Source organism: Crassostrea angulata, chromosome 8 (assembly GCF_025612915.1).
Source record: "Crassostrea angulata isolate pt1a10 chromosome 8, ASM2561291v2, whole genome shotgun sequence".
In the NCBI taxonomy this organism is placed as follows: domain Eukaryota; kingdom Metazoa; phylum Mollusca; class Bivalvia; order Ostreida; family Ostreidae; genus Magallana; species Magallana angulata.
The window spans coordinates 19,096,833-19,118,500 of NC_069118.1; the positions used below are offsets into that span (position 1 = coordinate 19,096,833).

General features: G+C 34.0%; 2 protein-coding genes across 2 annotated transcripts; one reads left to right on the forward strand and one right to left on the reverse strand.

Annotated features, from left to right (window-relative positions):
* The first annotated feature begins 393 nt into the window (after positions 1-393).
* Positions 394-8,449, forward strand: LOC128161437 (uncharacterized). Its single transcript, XM_052824718.1, has 13 exons — positions 394-473; positions 1,281-1,413; positions 1,582-1,662; positions 1,768-2,036; positions 3,190-3,333; positions 3,442-3,513; positions 4,087-4,173; positions 4,432-4,518; positions 4,628-4,765; positions 4,924-4,976; positions 6,473-7,367; positions 7,540-8,162; positions 8,393-8,449. The coding sequence occupies exons 1-11, from the start codon at positions 471-473 to the stop codon at positions 6,486-6,488; spliced, it is 1,083 nt and encodes a 360-aa protein (XP_052680678.1). The 5' UTR covers positions 394-470; the 3' UTR covers positions 6,489-7,367; positions 7,540-8,162; positions 8,393-8,449.
* A 5,822-nt stretch (positions 8,450-14,271) lies between these two features.
* On the reverse strand, positions 14,272-15,102 carry LOC128161434 (collagen alpha-2(VIII) chain-like). Its single transcript, XM_052824714.1, has 2 exons — positions 14,919-15,102; positions 14,272-14,663 (listed from the first exon to the last, which is right to left on the reverse strand). The coding sequence occupies exons 1-2, from the start codon at positions 15,100-15,102 to the stop codon at positions 14,272-14,274; spliced, it is 576 nt and encodes a 191-aa protein (XP_052680674.1).
* Positions 15,103-21,668: the final 6,566 nt, after the last annotated feature.

A 21,668-nucleotide genomic window follows, 5' to 3' on the forward strand; every position in this document is an offset into this window, starting at 1 on the left:
GCATTAATGTCACAAATAGGGTGGGGCGTCAAAATAAGAATCAGAAACTATTGGCTTTATTGACCCAATATTTGGGTGTCCTGTGATGAAATCTTTTGGAAATTAATTTATTCCTTCAATATGTGTGTTGGGGCAATCAAAATAGAAAACATAAACTAATTTTTATTTCAAATGACAAATATATAAACCTTTAAACTACAAAGGCTACTGTAAGAAATCTAAAGGTTTTCATCCAAAGATGGCGGACAGGAACATAACTTTTGTAAAGTGTGGATTTGTCTATTTTAGCAAAATAAAGTTTAATTGAAAAAAAAATGACATTGTAGTTTTTTAAAAGCATACCAAAAAGGCCAAATATTTATATTCAATTTAAAAAATTTAAGACTTAATGACGTAATTCCTTGTGTGGCGTAATTAATTGTGTGACGTCATAAAAGCTTTGTTTATAGAGTAACTACAGATATTCAGAAATGGTAAGAACTTTTTTCTTATGATCTGTTTTAATCATAAATTGGGGTGCCACTTTCTAGTTAATGACTTGTCTTGGCGAATAACATCTTAATTCCTATTTGAGGAGAGTGGATGCGGAGGGGAGGTGGGTTACATAGTTATTCAACGGAAATTTTTTATCTGATAATACATATAATATAGGATACAATTTGTGAAAAACGTCGATGCAAGCCCATACATGGCCTAATATGCATTATAAGCTTTATCAAATAAAAAACCGTGGTTTGCAGGGGGGTCGGGAATGTTGCTCGAAGTACATTTTTTTTTTAAAATGTCAATGGGAAACAAAGATATGTTTTGTGAAATTCTTATAGAGAAACAACATCAAGGCAAATTAAAATTTATTTGTGGAATATGCCATCACAGTATAAGGAAAGGAAATATATATAGGTGGATATACATTATTACATTAAGAGGTCTTGATAGTCCTCGCTATTTTAAGACTATTTTGGTCTCCTTAAGAAGAAGAGCAAAAAAAAACCCCAATTTAAAAGATAAGATATTTGACTTTTTCCTTATAAAATAATGGTTTATAGCTTTAAAAAATCATGTACATCATGTATATTATGTATATAAAATGTAAAGTAGATCTAATGGTTAATTTTACTGACCCCCCAGCCTCCTTAACATAATTTATGGCACAAACAATGTGGCACAAACTCATTAGCTCATACCATCAGTCTTGACATAAATCATTTGGAATTGTTACATTATCTACCATTATAAGAAGAACAGTTGTGTCTTATGTGAACCCAATTTGCAATTGTTAGGATGAACAAGTCAGTGAGAAAAGCAGAGAACCCGGCAACGGAGAAGCGACAAGCAAGGAGGAGGACAAGAGGGAAGACAATAGAGGCGTAGATGATAATAAAGATCATTGCAAGGAGGCAGTGATTGAGGAAGGTAAAAAGGCAGAACACATCCTAAACGACGCCTAAAAGAGCAATTAGACAATATGTTTCATCAATTCAAACTTTATGGTCCATGTCTTGATTAACAAATTTAAAATTTAAGTACATGTACATGTATAGTGGTTCTTTTGATCCTATATTTCATATTAATATGCCATAGGAGATGATCATGAACTCTCATCAGGAGATGATAGTTTCGTCACCTGTGTAGAAGTTCTAAGCGATGATGAGAGCAAAACAGGTAAGCTTTCATTAAAAGAAGTTTGGTCTTCACTTTGCATAGAGTTTTTAATAATTAGGATTTTTTTTAAAAACTTATTACTCAGTAACTATAATGTATATTTAGCAAAAGACAATGAAATCACTGGGGAGGAAAGTGCTGGCTCCACCGCTAGTTATGAGCTTGGTGAATCAAGCAAGGAAGAATGTGGAACCGGTGGTGAAAAGGGGGATGAGGACGGAACACAACCAAAGGAAATGCCCGGAAAGAGTATTCTGGTGGTTAAACTAAAGACCGAAAAGAAGAATGTACAAAGCACTTTTCTCGAAGTACGTCCTGAAAATATTGGTGTGGTGGCAAGAAAGAAGAGCGTAACCCTTAATGTCACAGAGAAGGTAAGAATCGAACAGCCATTATGATGAAAAAAGGCGAGTCTTCTTCTTAGGCTTCTTAGACTTCTTAGTACTAAACTATCAGGCACGTAGCATCAGGGGGGGGGGGGCAGGGGGGGGCCTGGCCCCCCCACTTTTTTGGGAGTATGTAAATTTTTTTTATGGAAATAAGGAAATGAAGAGTGAAATTGAAGTTATATACTACGCCAGCCCCCCCCCCCCCCCCCCCCCCCCGAGTAGGATTTTGAAGATTTTGGAAAAGTTAAAATTTCCCTTTTTTTTGGATGAGTCTGGCCCCCCCACTTTCAAAAACGATGCTACGTGCCTGACTATTAACATAAATTCTTATTGTGAGTCTAAACTAGTAAAGATTTTATATTTTACTTGCTTTAAACTAATTTATGATATCCAACAAACCATACATGTATACCATTGTCATATATAATATTTTGATACCGCAAAATCTTGAATTCCGGTTCAAAATAGTATGCAAAATTCTGTACCTGCAATGCATTGAACCCCTGTAAAATATTACTTTTTAAAAAGAAGGATGTCAATATAAAACAGGCAGGTACCATCGTTTTAGGGAGTTGGGGCGGACTTATTGAGTAAAATTTGAAGCAAAAAAAAAGAGGAAAAACAAGGAAATTTACATTTTTCAAAAATCGTGATTTCAAATCCTTATCCGTGGGAGGGGCGGTTGCGCAGAGTGAATTGTTCCGGTATATATAACTTCAGTTTCTAATTTCAAGGCTAATTTCCTTGCTTTCACTTTAATTTTTTACATGCTTACCAAAAATGGGGAGGAGGGGGGGGGGTAACTCCATGTTAGTTCACTTTTTTATAGTCAATTTAAGAACACTTTTTGCTGAGAGATAAAGTGGGGGGGGGGGGGGGGGGGGGAGGGGGGCATGCTACGTGCCTGTAAAACTTTCAATCTTTTCTCCCATGACAAATGAAAATCAGAAAATATTTGTTTGATATGTCACGACCATAATATATTGAACCCGGGGTGAGATATATATACAAAAATATGATGATGTTACACCGACACCACACATACATTTTATACGTTTTAGTCAAAATCTTAAAATGGCTTTTTCGCTTAATTCAACTCTACTTAAACATATGTATACACTTGTCAAACTATGAAAAGGACGCAAAGAAAAAAGAGGAAGATGATGTCCCTCCAGAATCCTGCATGGTGGTCGAGTCTAAAAATAAAAAAGAAGAGCCAGAAACCGCCTCCCCCGGGAAAGAGTTCCTGAAAAATGTAGAGGCCTGCCTTCAAGAAGACATTGTAAGTATTGATAACAACAGTCATTTATTTTAACTGCCTTAAGAAAAGGTTTAAATCAATTAAATTCTTTTCATAATTCAGTTGACTGGGTTTTTTTTTTCGTTAAAGAAATTCACACCAAAACGAGGCGACCAGCACAGGTCACATTTCCGACACCAGCAGACTGTGGGCCAGATAGCAGTATGTTGACTTTCGGTTTTTATTAAAAATACTGTCTGTATTAACGTTTTTTGTATAAATTGGATTACCGCGGAGTTTAAGGTGGCTGGATGGTCAACAGATTACCCATCAGATTTACCTCTAAATCCAAGCTATGGTTTGTTTAGGCAAACTGATATTTGGTGAAGAAAAAATCTATATATTTTACCTTTTAAATTTGGGCATTTTCAATATTTTTACATATACACTACGGCCAACGCGGTTGGCTGTAGTGTAGATCTTCTTAAAAGGACATCAATACTGTATATAAATGGCCACAGCTAGCGAACTCTCTTAATACTCCAAAAAAGCAACGTTATCTTTAGGTATCTCTCAACATTTAACTTCTGCATCCATTAATTCCTGACCTAAGTATTCTTGAAATTATAAGTCAACATATTAACATCTTAATCCACTGATATGCCCATTTACAAATGCTTATAAAACCTCAATGTTGATTAATAAACAAATGAAATATTGGCTGAATGAAATAAAGAATGGTAAATTTCTGAAAAATAAATATGAAATCAATTTCACCAAAAATTCTTTTAACAGGAATCCAGAGAGTGGCAACTGGATACGGATGATGTCCGGTATGGGGTTCACAGAACCTACTCGGACCAACCCCCACAAGAAGAACCGGTATGTAAAAATTTTAAAGTAATGAAAAGTTCCCAAGATATTTATTGGATTAGACTTGGTCTTCGTACCACGTGACCAACCAGCTAATCCACTGATGCAAAGTGATACATGTATAATTATGTCCCTTTTTCACAAAGAAAAAAACTATAAAAAAATCTCTCATATTTATAGATAAAATTAAAGAAGTAGTCAGGAATACCTGACTCCAGCTGTTAATTATGTTTATGTATGGTGCACCATTGTTGTGTTTTGTACTAGGGTTGCTGGACCATATGCAAGGTGTTGGGAATGGACCTGTGCTGCTGTTGCCTCTGCACGTCGCCTCCAGATCCATATTTTATAGAGGTATTTAATTTTACTTTGGTATGTAAGCAACAGTCATATACCTTTATCTTGATACAAAAAAATAGACATCAGATGCCTGGTACTAGCATTTCTTCTTTATCGTGACCAGGAGGTAGAGGATGATGAACAGGCAGCATGGCAGGAGGAGAGGAGAGAAAACGAAGAAGAAAGACCAGATGACAGAGACATGGACGATATCTCGTTCAACGCCAACACGGAAATAGAGACCAAACCAAAACGTGTTGGGGTACATCATTACTTCGCTTTATATTCTATTCTATTATTCATATTACTATAATAGTTTCACATCAATTTAGTGATACAAGTATGATTCTAATAATACACAGTGCACAGTTTTGGGAATGATTTTTGAAATTAATATTTAACATTTGATTTTGTTTTCAGAGGATGAAGAGAATAAGACGTTTTTTTAAACGTCTATTCTGCTGCACATCAGGGTAAGGAAATGTTTCTTAGTAATGAAATCAAAGTACAATCATGAGCTCTGATGAGCTCGATTTTTTATTACCATCACCATTGAAACTTTAACTATCTATCACCCCCCCCCCCCAAAAAAAATATATAATTTGTTTGAATTGCTTATGGGAGATGCCTTAATCCTAGTCAATCACACCCACCCAATGCTCATGGCAGGTTGAAGTCATAGTAATTAGATTGTGACTCCTTAAGTCCATGTAAACTCATATCCAGGCAACACAATGCCTGCATGGCCTGCAATGAGATCTACATTGTATGTGTAAGGGTAGAGGTGGGGTTTATTGTCTTGCTCGCAAAGTAATTTGCCTCGCACGACTTCTACACATTACCCCTGGTGAGACATGTACAACCCGTAGCATCGTCAACTCCATTGGGAGTATACAAGAAGAGCTGCCTAATTACGGCACTATTTTGTTTTTCATTCATATAGCCAGCTCGTCTGAGTCTCTGAGAAGCTAACATGTCTGATCACTGTGTCCCAGGCCACTTGATTACATATACTTGAAGGTCAACACACTTGTCACAGAATCAGAATTAAAATAGGCCAATTACTCTGGTTTCATTTATATTCGTGGCCATTCATTTTGGTGGATTCAATAAAAAATCACGGTTTCAAAGGGATGTAAATTTAAGGTCAATGGTCCTTTCGTTACAAAATGTTAATAAAAATTGCACTACAATAAACATTTAGTTCCGTCGATAAACTTAATGATGAAATCGACCAACATTGATATTCAACGAATAATGATGAAACCACAGTACGGTACATTGTTCTGACGACTGGTTAGAAAAAACCAAGGTTTAAGTCTTTCCCCCATAGGTTGTAGCATTTGTTGCTGTCCTGTCCTATCATTCGTACACACCATCACGATATGTACCGGCAGTTGTAGAGTTGTAGAATAGCACAAGCCATGTAAACCAATGACACTACTGTACCTGAATTGTCAATGCGTATTAGAATTTTTAGACTTTTGAAGGGATTGGGGAAAGCAATACAGGTGGAACTATGTCTATTTAAACCCCCTCCTGACCAACAAGGTATAGACAGCTTCAGCTGTGGTACCCTTTAGCTAACACCGATTTGTGATAACCTTAATAGCATGTAACAGGAGCAACACTGCTGCCTGTCTTAGACAGAGGTACAGGGTCTGACTTGGCAGAATTTTAACTAGAGAGCATTTTACCAAAGTTCACTAAGGCAGCAGTGGACAGAGGCTGACCAATTCTGCTCCTTGCGAGTACTTGAGTTCTATAATAGAGCAGGCATCCTGTAGCACATAGAATACATCTTCTTGTGACCATCCTGAGCAAACAAGTTACATTTCATTGTGCTCATCCAAAAAAAGGGTTTTTTTGCCAAAATCACTGAGACGGGCCTTCTATGGAAAAAATGCTCTGTGTTAGATTATTTGAATAACAGTTGTTTATATGATTTTTCAATTTTTTAAAATTTCAGATGTCGGGAGGATTAAAAGCACTCATTATAAAATCAACGGCGCATGTGTGATATAAACTATTACGTGAAAACAATGATTAATTTTTTTTGCTGCATTTTTTATGTTGATGAAAAATCGATGAATTCAATAGTGATTTATCTTATCATACCGGGGAAATTTGTTGAGAACAAAATTATACATCAAACTGCCATGGTGGATTCAGCTCCAAAGAAAAGCTTGAGATTGAGATTGGGGTGGAATGAAGATCAACAATACTTTTGAGGCAGCAACTGAAAACAACCGTGAACAAGTGAACATTTGCAGATTGAAATTATTTGAATCAACAGATTTCCGGCTGGACTCCGTGTAAAAAATGTTGACCACAAATAAACCAGTGTTTATGTCAACACTGTTCATTGAAATATATCACACATGCGCCTGATAAATTATAATTGAAAATTCAACTATTGATAAAAAACATCTAAGGATAAAAATCAATGTCTTCAGTATCGCCTCAGTCTATTAAACCACCGATGTCATCATCAGTAAAGCATCCAAACAACCTCCAACTTCAAGAACAGAATTCTGTTCTACTCTTTGTATGGGATGTCCTTTCAAATGGATACAAGGGCGTTCGAATGTTGAACGATGGCTTAATTAACCCTTAATTATGAGAGCTCCCAACATACAAATGTTATGATACATGTATATGATATAAAGACCACTCCATGATGAGAGATCAGGAGAACTGGTTTTTACAAAACGATCTACTGAACAAAACTGCATGAAATCCAAAAGTCTGGACTGGATGAAAATCCTAACAAGTGCAGTAGCTGTCACTATGATGTGTACTTACACATGCATAAGACATACACATCTTAATGAATTCATCTCAGGAGACCTGATGTGTTTATGGTAAGAATTATATCCAACTGTAGCATTTAAGGTGGTTTTTTTTCAAACTGATCATCTGTCAAAGGCATTAATCATTAACGTATGTCAACAAGTTTTGTCTCAATTTTTAAGCCTGACACTGCTGATATGTATATTATAAGGACCTGAATCAAAAAAATGTTCAACCTTTCAGCCAGCACCATTCAAAGCCTGGAACTAGTTTCTGAGACCATCCCATGAAAAGTCCTTCTCCACAACTTGAATTTGATGAGCCTCTGACAAGCTGTAAGCTAGAATGGACTCTATTTCTTAAGGAATTCAAATTTTATTTATTTTAATGTTTGCATGAAAATCAAGATGATCCCATCTGATAGAGTTATTCAAAAAGGACCCTTTGACTGCTTTGCCATTAAGTTGTTTCTTGTTGATTAATTAGTTAATAACATGTAAATCGTTAACTAACAATTGTTATAAGTTTCTAATTTAGGCAGTACTTTGACCGTACGTGGAACAGGAGCCAAAGCAAGCACATCAGGCTGGTTCAGTGCTCAAACACTGAATAGAAAGAGATTACCATTACAATTATAGTATAGGGTGTTGGCTATTGATAGAAATAGGACGCGTGTTTATAGCATCAATTTTAATGAATTAAAAAATGAATTGTTTGAGTACATTGTATTGATATTGCAATTATTTTTTCTCCAGGCACTCCATCATGCTGATGCAAACCATTTTTGTCCGTTTATTGTGCTCATACACATGATGAAATGCCACTTAGATAATAAAGGTGCTTGACGTCCATAAAAATCCCCAAAGGTACATAAAACTACCACCCAGTCGTAATGTGGAGGTGGCTCCCTTACTCAGGAAAACGCCACTGCCACAATTTGGGTCACTATAATAGAACTGTTGACAAAGCTAAGGCAGTGAAATTACTGATGATGAAATATAATTATCATTATCAGTTGTGTGTGATTACTCTTAAATACTTCAGTAGATAGTTTTCTTCACAATTCTCTTACATATTGGACTTGATAATTTAACAGGAATGACAGCAGAAGAATCCACTGGATGGAGTTATAGCACTAATTAAAGATGCTGAGGTATTCATCATTATTAAGATACTAGTAACTTCATTCACTGATACACTCAAGATGTAAAGCAAATAAAATATACATTATAATTAAACTAAGATAAACTGTAATACTATTTTCAATGAAAGACGTGCTGATAACATGTAAATCCTTTACCATAATGCTAAGAGATAATCATTTTCGATACAATTTGATTTACTGTTACGCAAGATATAAAGTAAATTAAAATTACATATAGTAAAATTAAGAGAAACTTTGATACTATTTCAATGCTAGATGTGCAGAAAAAATGTTATATCCACACAATTTATACTTCTTTTTATTGTTTGCTGCAGTGACGAGGGGTCAGTCTGTCAAGATCAACATTGATGGGCGCCAAACAGAGATCTATGAGAGTGGGGACTACACTAAATGAAGCAAAACCACTGCAGCGTGTTCAAGCCTTACCGTTTATCTTACGATCACCATTATCAGCAATTTACTCATACATTAGAATTTCACTTTCGTAACTGTTTCAATTTGTTAGATTTGTAATTGTAATGTTGATAATTCGTAATAATTAAATTGCTGTGAGAGTAAACTGATGTGTAAATTGTCAGCTCAAATTTTTGTTACATTAATTTTGTAATTTTTATTTAATGGGAGTGTAAATTCGGGTGCTGTAATTATCTGCTCCAATATATTCATGTTTGTAATTATGTTGATGGGAGTGTTGATTCGGGTGCGGTAATTGTCCGCTCCAATATATTTATGTAAGATTTGAAATAATGTTGATGGGAGTGTTGATTCGGATGCGGTAATTGTCCGCTCCAATATATTTATGTTTGAATTGTAATTGTTATGTTGATGGGAGTGTTGATTCGGGTGCGGTAATTGTCCGCTCCAATATATTTATGTTTGAATTGTAAGTGTTATGTTAATGGGAGTGTTGATTTGGATGCCGTTTAATGTCTGCTCCAATATATTTATGTTTGAATTGCAATTGTTATGTTGATGAGAGTGTTAATTCGGATGCGGTAATTGTCCGTTCCAATATATTCATGTTTAAATTGTAATTGTTATGTTGATGGGAGTGTTGATTCGGATGCGGTAATTGACCGCTCCAATATATTTTTTTTAGAATTGTAAATGTTATGTTGATGAGAGTGTTGATTCGGGTGCGGTAATTGTCCGCTCCAAATTATTTATGTTTGAATTGTAAATGTAATGTTGATGGGAGTGTTGATTCGGGTGCGGTAATTGTCCGCTCCAATATATTTATGTAAGATTTGTAATTATGTTGATTGGAGTGTTGATGAGGTTACTGTTATTGTCCGCTCCAGTATATTTATGTTACTAATAGATTTGTAATGTTATTCTGTATTTATTGAATTTTATTTAAATATTTATTGAAATTTATGATTCTCTTAAGAATTAAAGATTGTTTACGTAAAAGAAACCTTTTCTCATTGCATGTTAGAATCATTGGAAGTTGGACTGTTGGAAGTGTAAGTATGTATGTTAGGTCTGTGTAACTAGATAATAGGCTCAGTACTGCCATACACCTTCTTGCACAAGCTAGTGGGTTAACCCTTTAGATCAATCTGTAGAGTGTTTTTAAACTGGAGGATCCTAGATTCGAGCCTAGCTCATTCCTCCTCCTTTATTTTTTTGGGGCCCAGTAAAATAACCCACGTGAAGTGGCCAAGTGAGTCGTGTGTGAGATTTAAAAGGGATAAACATCTCAAAAGGAAAGGTGGGAGAGTGTAATAGTGTGTATGTCAAGTATATAAAAGGCTCAATACTGCCATCTTCCTACTAGCATTAGCTTGTTAACCTGTAGAGAGTTGGTTTTCACTGAAGGGTTTTAGGTTCGAACCTAGTTCAGCCCTCCTCTTCTATAATTACAGTAGTATTTTATGAAATTTACTTTCCATTTTTGACAATATATCAAATACAAGACTGCATTATTAGTAGAATATAATTTGATTCTATGAATTTTAACTGTTAACTTTGTTTGCATTGCAATATACAGTACATAGTAAAAAGTTGAATGAGGAAATTTGGACTAAGACCCTTTTTCTCTTATATCGTCCACAACATAATGAATTTTGGTTATCATTCAAAACATTATGGTAATCAATGTTTATATTCTTAATGTCGGAAAATTGACAATGTTGGTTAAATTTTTATTACACTTTTAATAATTTTTTTACAGATTGAAACTTTTCTCTTAATATGGATATAAGGGCGATATATGAGTGTTATAAGAGAAAGTAAAATCTTTTAATATTTTGTAATGATAAGAATAACTAGTTGTGTTCACATTATTAAGTGGGTTTTATGTAATTGTAACGCTCGGAACGCTTGCCTTGTGTTGAGAACAAAACGTTGTAAAGTTTATAATTTATTCAACCATAAATAACATGACACAAATACATGTAACAACGCCGTACAAAAAGAAAATCAGACAAGTCTCAACCCTTGGGACGATGGCAAAATCGGTACAATTACCGACACAAAATTATATCTTATACGTAAAATCCCCCGACCAAAATAAAACTTAAAGGCTCTCGATAAAATACGAATTGATATCTCCGCTACTAGTTACAACTACTAGTATACAGCGAAAATATTCCCTAACTCTCTATAAATCGAAATAACTAGTACTGAACTAGTAAATATGAATTAAACTAGCACTATCACTAGTACTTATAATTAATTAAACCCTATTACTATAAATGTACTTCAGTCACTTAGATACTGAAATAGTACGCACCTTATAATATGCTGCAAAATTGGTGTGTTCTTCCCGACACACAACAAAAAGGAGAGAGCACCCGTTTCTCAGAGTCCCGGGTATTTATAGAGTGCTAAAAGCAGACGACAAATTACAACCAATAAGATAAGTTAATCCCATCCCGTTAAAAAGATTATCCAATCACAGTTAATCCCCATCCCGTAAGAGAATCTCGGTCTCGTATCAATTAACGTGAAAATATTACAGTACAGTAAATAAGTAAAACAATTTAAAGTTAATTATTAAACACAAAAATAATAACTTACAAGTATTTTATAATCGATATAAACAAGTAAATTAAATTTATCCGCCAAAAGGTACTTCGTTACAAAAATAGAATACGGAACTATGGGTAATTCCGAGAAAGATGAATAAGAAAAATGGCGGCAACGTAAACAACCAAGGCATGTGTGAGAAAAACAAAGAACTACAGGGAGTGCACTGCCGGTAGTTACCAACTACTTTAAGCTGGAGATGACTCCCGATGGGCAAAGGTACTAATAAGAAAGATTATTTATTTATATGAAAATATTTAGGCCCTAAATAACAAATGCATAATACATAGGTCAAGTGCTACGTCACACTCGTCACCGGAATCATACCGATACACAGGCAAAACACTAAGACATCGAAAGCATTCACACAGAATTAAAATAAACGGAATCAGGGCACCATAATGTTACATAATAATCATTTGACACACTTTTTATAGTTTTTAAACAATGGCATAAGTTTTTTATGGAAATGTCAACATTTTGCTTTCATGAAAAGTGTACTACATTTGGGTTCCCATATCTCACTTATATGGACCACATCCACATATAATTTTGATATATCTTAAAACTACTATATCTAATATTAGTAATAAAAATGATATGGGGAGATTGTCATATTTTAAAACTTCAGGAGCCAACATCCTTAAGATAGTGATTGGAAAAGGACCCGGGCTATCAAATGAAATCACTCACTTCCCTATAAATTTTTGATACTCTTTGGAGCTCGATCTTAAGTTAGTACAGATAAATGGACAGGTCTCCTTTAGAGGGAAGATAATTAAAATTATTAAATTATTGTTGTTGGGTTTTTTTTCTTTTTGATATATGAATGTTTTAAAAGATTGATTTCAATTGTCTAGTGCAATTCTTTTTATTGATTTCAATTGTCTAGTGCAATTCTTTTATCTGAAATGTGAGTGTTAAATGTTGTCATCTAGCTAGCTTTATTTCTAAAGGTATAGTAAGGAGTCTGACGATGGCGAGATTTGTCAACTTTATGGCTCATTTGTCTGTCGTCGTTGCTTTGTTGTCGTAAACTTTTTACTGGTTCCGCTCCAGAACAACTGGGCCAATTTCAACCAATATCGTCATAAAGCTTAAGCATCCTTTGGAAATTGGAAATTCATTTATTCTAATCTTAAGGAGTTTGCGGCCAACCTTTACATTTGATAGTCAAAATGCAAAGTTAATATTTCTTGACCGACTTGTTATTTACTAAAACTAACCAAAACTGTGGTCAAAGATAAAAAAAACCCAATAAATATAACGTTTTATATGTTGTTCTGAAGAACTTCAAGTTTGCAAAGATAAAAGGAATGCCACAAAAAGAATACTAAGAAGGAAAAACAAATGTACTTTACACTAATAAAAGTTGTGAAGTACTGTATATTTGTCCTTATTTTAATTGACCAATGAGACATTTCCTTTGTCATAAATATACTAGCGATTTCTACAATGGAGTTGCTCTTGGTAATCAATGATGGAAATTCAGTTACACAGGAGAATCGTGGGAAGCCATCGTAAACATAAGCAGTTTATGCAGAAAATTATCTATTCATTTTTATGAACTACACCGATCTCATCACATAGAATTATTTAAATAAAATTTTGGACTTTCGATAGGAAGTAACTCTTTCCTGCATCAAAATAAGTTAAAAATGACGCTGGTTTCAAGTGAATTGTGTACTGATTGCGTTTTCTCAGCTCAAAATCCAGGCATATCTTGTTGATTTTAAAAAGCCATGGCAGAGTGGCCAGCAATGAAATAAACAGGCCTTCGTCATATTGCTGTTTGCCCAACAACCCAAAGCCCAAACTCTTGTTACAAATGTTCTCTTTGTCTGATTGCCTACCCCGAGACATCTAGGCATGTTCATACCGAGTTTTGTACCTAGCCACACTGAATTATATACATTTGGATCAATGGACCAAGTCTTGAAAAACCACAATAATCCTAATTTTAGTTTGATGAAATTATTATACAAGCTGGAAACGTTAATAATGACTAATTTGATGACGGTTTGTACATATCAGATGTTGGCAACAAATTGAGATGGTTTGGCTGTGAACTCCCCGTAACAAGTCGTCTATGCCGTGTAGGGAACCACATAACTATAGGCACTACATTAATTTTAATTAATCAATAGTCAACAATACCTGATTTCGAAAAAAATATGTACAAAGGTAATTGACATTCCTGTAGACATTTGAACAACTTTGTTAATTAATTTTTTTAAAGTAACATGTTCTGATGTCTTTATGCGATATTACATTTCAATGTTAGTTTCGTGCCCATTTCTTCGCTGCAAACTCCTCTACCTTCTTTCGTTTTGGCATTTGTGCGTGTTTACAAACAAAATATAAAACATTTCTTACAGTCGACATTTTTATGTGCACTTTTAAACTACAAATGTTAGCAAATGTTTTGGAGCAGTTAATATGAAAACCTGGAGAAATCCTGGTTCTGTAGCTAAATGTTTGGTAGAACAATAAGATCTCATATTTTTATCTAAAACATGTACAGACTACTTTCAAATGATATTAAAAATCAATTTTTTCAAGCTGATTTTTTTAAATGTTATTTTTAGATATGTAATAAATAATAATAGATACTCTTTTTCCATATCACAGCCTGCATCAGCCCTTGACCAATATCATCCCTCGGGCTGATATATTGGAGACTCGGGCTGATACTGGCTGTGATATGGAAAAGGGTATGTATTATTCTCTATTAATTCTTATCTAATATATATAAAAAAAAATTGACTGTATTTTGGTTACAGTTTGAAACCAGAGAATGAAGTGTGCTTTGCAAATATATTTGCTGTTCCACTGTAAACTCCAATCCAAGCTTTGTCTCCTTGCCTTAGCTTTACTACCGTCATTTTGCTACAGGGAGGCCAAGTTTTAGAGCCGATGTCGTGACAATGATTCCATGACTTAAACTGGTCGTTCACGACAAGTGAGGTGTAAGCAGTTTGACCTTGCCATGCAAGAATTGTCCAGTCAAACACGTAGATCCCGCCACTAGGGGCTGTGAAGATTCCGTCGGAGGCGTTGTATCCAAGTCCTTCGTTCAGATCAACCGTTTCGAACATGATCCGTGCTTTTGTGGCAATGTTTCTTTTATGGTATTTTAATCGCACATCAAAAGCAACCATTTGATAATCTATAATCAAGTTTAAATAAATGCATGAAACACTTTTATCAAAGAAAAACGATCAGATACACGTAACCCACAAGCAGTTTTTTGACGCTGACGAGATAATTCATAAAGAGTTTAAGAAAATATTGTATTGGTTTGGTAATTTTTATTTTATTTATTTAACAAAAACATTCTTATTTGACAAATCGTATACTAATAAAAAGCATATGCTAAAAATGTAGCATGCATTCTTGTCATTAAATGATAATTAAGTCATACCCTCACTTGTCTTGGATGTCTTGGAGTCATTTCTACAATTGTTTTTGACAAAGCCAACAGCCAAACAGGTTTCTTCAATGTTTTTATAATCCTGTCTGAATGATTTCAGACCAGGTGTTGGTGACACATTCTCACACGATCCACATAATGTTGAAACCATCAGCACGACAAATGTCAGAAACATCCTGAAACTCATTATTTTAAAAAATTTAACGTATATAATTTTTACAAAAAAACCCAAATAGTGTAACTTGGGTTTGTTAGGATTCGAAGGCATTATATTTTGTGGATGTAGTGAAAATCAGTTTCCATGATAATAGTAAATTTGTGGCCAATGATCCTATCAATACAATACTGTAGATTCCTTACTTTACGCGAGTTCTTTATTTCGCGATTCAACCGTTTTGCAGCAAATTGCAAGAATATAGAATCTTCAGTATGTAATTAGACATTTCACCTAATGAACATTTTAATTTTCCGGTTCAGCTAAACAAAAAAATCCTCGGAAATTGGTTTGCAACAAACATTGATATTTTTTATTTATTTAGTATTTTATAGCAAAGTGAATATTTGCTTGGATAAATCCAAAAAGTTCTTAGAATAGAACCAGAAAATTTTAAATCATTAACATAAAAAATGAGTCTTCTTGGAAAGGATCTTTCACAGTTGAAGAATCATTATAGTTTAATAATGAGAAATTTGAATTTTTCTTCAAAAGCCAACATATGGGCTTTTTTGCACAAAGGACAGTACGTTATAAATGCATAGGATTTAAAACTGTCAAAAGTACTGTTACATATAAATGTAGATATGATCTAATCGTAACAAATAATTCTAAAGCATTACATAATTGAAGATAATTTATCTTTATAATATAAATTATATTGAATCATTTTAAAAATTTATGATCAGCTGTTATGAATATTGTGTTGAAAGAAATGAATAATAGTATATTAAGAAAAACAATTAGGCAAACTTAAAAGAACCGAACATGAATTTCAGTACTTACTTGCATAAAAACTATCAGTTGCAACCGCAAATGATTTATTCAATTGTAAATTTGAAAATCCATCTTAATATACTTCATTTATAGAAACAAATCAACTAATGTTTGTAACAGCTTGGACATTAAACTGAAATATAATACTATAGAAGTGATGTATTTAAAAAGCAAGAGTTTATATCTAATATTCCCCAGATTTCTCCTCTGAAACGCCCCCTCTAGCTTCTCAGGTTTTAATTCACGGCTGAAAATAAAAAAAAAATGCGGGACTTTGTTAAAAACAAAAACGACGTGAAAGTATCCCTAATGATAACGTTAAATTGTGCGAGATGTCCCGAGTATTTCCGAATGGAGAAAAGATGCCAACATTTCCAATTTTAGATCTCCCTTAGGAATTCGTTTTCGTTCGTGTGATTTCCTTCGGGTAAAAAGAGGACTTGTTAATAAAGGAATCTTGGATTTCTTCCCTTTCATCGATTCCAGTTGTACTTTTTTCAAAGGTATGTTTATTTTTTGTTTACTTTAAATGATGGAAACAATAACTTTGGATATACTACTATTCAGAGACATAAATATCATGTTATTTATGTCTCTGTACTAATAAAGTTTCGTTAGACATCATAAGATGTTTATAAAAAAGATAACTTTCTGACGTATGCAACAAATTTATAATTAATATTGACGGATTAACAGAATGTTCAATGTTCAAAATTCAAAGAACAATGGCGATTTATTAATGCATATCTATAACCGATTGACGTTTGTGGTTTATCTCTACTAGCAAACAGAAAATAAGTGACATCATGTGGCTTTTGCAACCTTATCAACGCACTTTTGAAAAAAAAATCAAAGTGTTTTAGAATTGAGACCAAATCAAAGCAATTTACAAAATTAAAATGTTCTTTCTGAGCCAAAGGTTCAGATTCCAGAGAAAATTAATGTTTTTGTCAGGTTTAAATTTTGAAGCTGAGGCCATATCTCATTTATTAAAAATTCTACCTACAAGATCTAGTAAATATAAGGTGGCTTAACAATATAAGCTTTGTTTGATAAAGTACCGAGCCTAAATTTTTTTTGGTAACACACAATTAAAGAAAACTGTTTTAAACTGCCATTTTCTAAAAATATGAATGAATTAAGTAACAAATCTTGCAGTTCTGTCCCATTTTTGATAAACGAAATATATCTTCAATGCCTACAGTCTATAAAAAAGGCATTATTAAACAAGATAAGTAAAGTTAGCTACTAGTAACTGGCTACTAGTAACTAGCTACGAGATGAAATAAAAGTTAGCTACTAGTAACTGGCTACGTGATGTAAGAAACTTGGCTACTAGTTACTTGTTACTGTCCAAGTGAGAAAACATATCAAGGATTTCTATCTGTGATTTTAATATGTATATTTCATTATATCATCATTTACTCATAAATTCCTCTCATACTCTCATCGGTAATTGGTGCGTATCGTTTAAAATATCTCTATTTTAGACAATATTGTCTATTTGACTCAAGTAGCTGTACTTTTAGATTGTGTTATTAATTAAAATAATTTATAATGTCAACTGTTTGATATTACAACAGAATTACACAGATATCTCTCTTAATCCCGTCCGCTACCGGTGAATTTCGTTTCAACTATCTCAATTTTTTTTCATGCAACTCAAGAAGCCGTAAATAAAGATTGAAGACATCTTCAAGGGTTGTTAATATTAACATTGCATCAGGTTATTCACAAGATATTATGACACAATTACTCAGATACATGTATCTCTCTTTATGTCGTCAGCTACTAGTGCATTTAGTTACAAATATCTATATTTTTTGGCGGTTTTATCAATAAATCTCAAGTAGCTGTATATATAGATTAAAGATAATTATGTACATGTATTGCTAATTCCAACATTCTATAAGGTCATCAACATGATATTACGACACATTTATTCATATATCTTTCTTTATGCCATCAGCTACTAGTGCACTTTGTTACAAATATCTTTTTTAAGGGTTTTGTCAACATATCTCAAGTAGCTGTGCATTTAGATTGATGATGTGAACCAGTATTGCAGTTTTCAACATTCTGTTAGGTCACCCACCTGATATTACAACACAACTACTCAGATATCTCCGAGTCTTTAAATCTCGTCAGCAACTAGTGCATTTCGTTACAAGTATCTCCAGTTTTTAACAGTTTAGTTCATATACTTCAAGTAGCTGTTTTTATAGATCGAAGATATCTACAAGTGCGGTTCATCTGAACATTCCATAAGGTCAATTACATGATATCATGACACAATTACTCTGATATCCCTATAAATCTCATCAGATACTAGTAGATTTTGTTACAAATATCTTTAATTTTTAGGGTTTTGTCAACATATCTCAAGTAGCGGTATATAAAAATTAATGATATGTACTAATCTTCCTTTTTTCAGCATTTTGTCAGGTCATCCACATGATATAACGACATAATTACTAAGATATCTCTCTTTATGTCGTCAGCTACTAGTGCATTTTCCTAAAAATATCTATATTTTTGGCGCTTTCGTCAATATATCTCAAGTAGCTGTATATATAAATTGAAGACATCTACAAGTGTTATCAATTTGAACATTCTATAAGGTGACCTACATGATGTTACGAAACAATTACTCAGATATCTCTTTAAATCTCGTCAGCTACTAGTACATTTTCTTACAAAAATCTTTTTTAGGGTTGTTGTCTATTGTGGCTGGAAGGTAAAGGAATGTTTGCTCCTCCTCAACTTCTTTGCTGTTTAGGCTGATGTCATTTTTCTTTTTCCATTAATCCTCATGCTTTTTGTTTTATTAATATTAATATTTAGTCCTCTATATATTGCGACATATCTCAGCCAGGTGGTTTTCTCTTGTTTGTCGCTATATTTGCTGGATATCAGCGCCAGGTCGTTGGCATAATCAAGATCCTCTAGACATGAATTTCCAGCGAATACCTCGTTTCCTATCGTTGGGTGCTTTTTAATATTCAATCGACCACAATAATGAATAAGAACCCAGACATGACATATCCCTGCCTCATTCCGGTCAGAACTTTGATCCAGTCAGTTGTTTTCTGTTTTCAATAACACAGGTAGTACTTCCATCATACATTTTTCTGCTGATGTTAACATATATATCAGGAATTACATAATGCTTGAGTATATTCAAACATTCATTCCTTATTATGCTGTCAAAGGCTTTCTTGAAGTCTATAAAGCTTATTATAAAGGTGCTTGCCATTCTATGGACTGTTCTAGTATGTTTCCTAAGATGTAAACATGTTCTGATGTTCCCATTCTTCCCCTATATGCAGCTTGTTCTGGCCTTAATTTGTCCTCTATCCCATCTCTAATTCTGTCTATCACTACTCTACAAAACACTTTCGAAGAATTATAACAGATAGTAGTGATATTACTCTGTAATTGTCACATATAGTGAGATCCCCTTTCTTTGGTATTTTGACGATGAGTGTTCTTTTCCAGTCTGATAGTATCTCTTGTTCATCAATGACTCTGTTGAATAATACCGTTAGTTTTGGTGCTGTAAGTGCTACACTTTCTTTTAACAGTTCTGCGCTGATGTTATATATTCCGGGGCTTTTTCTGTTTTTTATTTTAGAATTGTTTTTTAACTTCCTCTTCTCTTATCGGTGATGTATCAATATCTATGTCCGTATGAGCCTGATCAGTACATCCTTCTGGGAGTTCTGCTGCCTCTGTTGGAACATTGAGTACTTCCTTTAAATGTTCTTGCCATCTCTCTATTATCTTTCCCTCCTCAATGAGTAGTTTGCCAGCTTTCGATCTTATGCCACTTGTCCTGCTCTTTTTTCTTTCCGCAAAGCTGTTTAGTCAGCTGGTATACTTCTCTGCGATGGTTCGACTTTGCTGCATTTTCAGCCTTGCAAGCTACCTCCTCCAAGTTTTTTTTTTTATCAGTTCTTGCTCTTCTTTTGACTTCTTTGGCCTTTGCTCTATATTCCTCTCTCTTAATTTCTCTTATTCTTTTTTAGTTTGATCTTTTAGTTTCCTTCTTTCATCTATGGCTTTATATGTTTCACTATTAAGCCAATCTTTATGTTTCCTTGTCCTCAGGTCCAAGGTTTTTTCTGCTGTTTTGTTATATATCTCTTTCACCTGTGTCCAGTTTTTTCTGATATCGTTTCCTTCACCTGATAGTTGTTGTAACCTGTTTCTGATTTCAAGTTGGATTCCTTTGCATACCTTGTGATCTTTCAGTCTGCTGACGTCGTACATCTTTCTGATTTTTGCTTATGGTTTTGTATTCCTGCACAGTTTCAACTTTACTTTCGTTATCACTAGATTGTGGTCTGGGTTGACATCTGCGCCACGCAAAACCCTGACATCGCATACTGATCTCCTGTATCTGCCATTTACCATTACATGGTCGATTTGGTTTCTATACCTACCATTAGGAGATTCCCATGTGATTTATAGCACACATCTCTGCTACTATTAACCCATTTTCATTCATTGTGCCTATTTTCGTCTTGTCCCATGACCTTTTCCCATCCTTCATTTCCAGTTCCAACTTTTGCATTTGCATCGCCAATTATTAATAGAATGTCATGTTTTGGAACCTTTTCTATTTCTCTCTGCAGCCGTTTGTAAAAGGTGTCTTTATCTGCCTCGTCGGCATCATTTGTTGGGCTGTATATTTGTATCATTATTGTTCCCATTTTTATAGTATATGATTTAATAGACATACCTCAACTTAATGACTACGTATTGCATTATTTTAGAAGAAAAAAACCCAGAAGACAGATATAAAATTTCGATAAATAAAGCGACAGCGACTCGCGTGTCAAGTCGGAATTTTGGATTCATCTCTTTTTGCTCTAACGTTACACTAAATGTCTGAGAACTTTAACTTCAAGCTCTTTATCGCCGCCATTATATGGTCAATAAAGTTGTGTAACAGGCACGTAGCATCGTTTTTTAAAGGTAATAGAACAGACTAATCCGAAATCAGGACAAGCGAAAAGAAAAAAAGGAAAACATGTTTCGCCAGTTTTAAATTCCTAATGCGTGGGGGAGGGCAATTTAGGATTTTTTTTCTATAATTTTTTATCTGCTTCCAAAGAACGGGGGGGGGGGGGGGCTCCTTATAAATTCAATTTTTTACTTGTAAACATGAAATGTTACCATGGAAGGAGGGGTTTGGAAATCGACTTCGTTGGTTTAACCATAAACAAAGTGGCCAGCTCTTGTAATTAAAAGCTGGAAAACAAATAAACAAAAACAAATTCTTTATTGAATGAGGACTTTTGATCTCAATTGGGCTTAGTCCCAAAATTTGGCCTGGCCTCACATTTGATCTCTTCAGAAATGTTTATTTTCATTCTTATTTTTTTTTTTTTTTTTTTTTTTACATATTTGATGGTTTTAATGAATTTAACTGATTTAAGTGTAATGCACATGAATCATCACACTAGATGGCTTTTAGTGTCTTATGGTGATAATTTAATTGAAATAGAGATCACTTTTTCGAGAACGGTGACAAAAAGCATCTGTTGTTTCTACTTTTAGAAACTGCTAAAAATTAGTATGATTGCCTGGGACACTTATATGGGAAATCCAAGTAATGTTTAAAGTTATGTAAGAATATGTCCCTATTATTTGCTAGATTCATATGTCGTTTAAAATACTAGAGTTATAGTCAAATAGAGTCAAAGTTAACGCCAAAGCCCTTTTTGGTGGCATTGTTTCTTTGC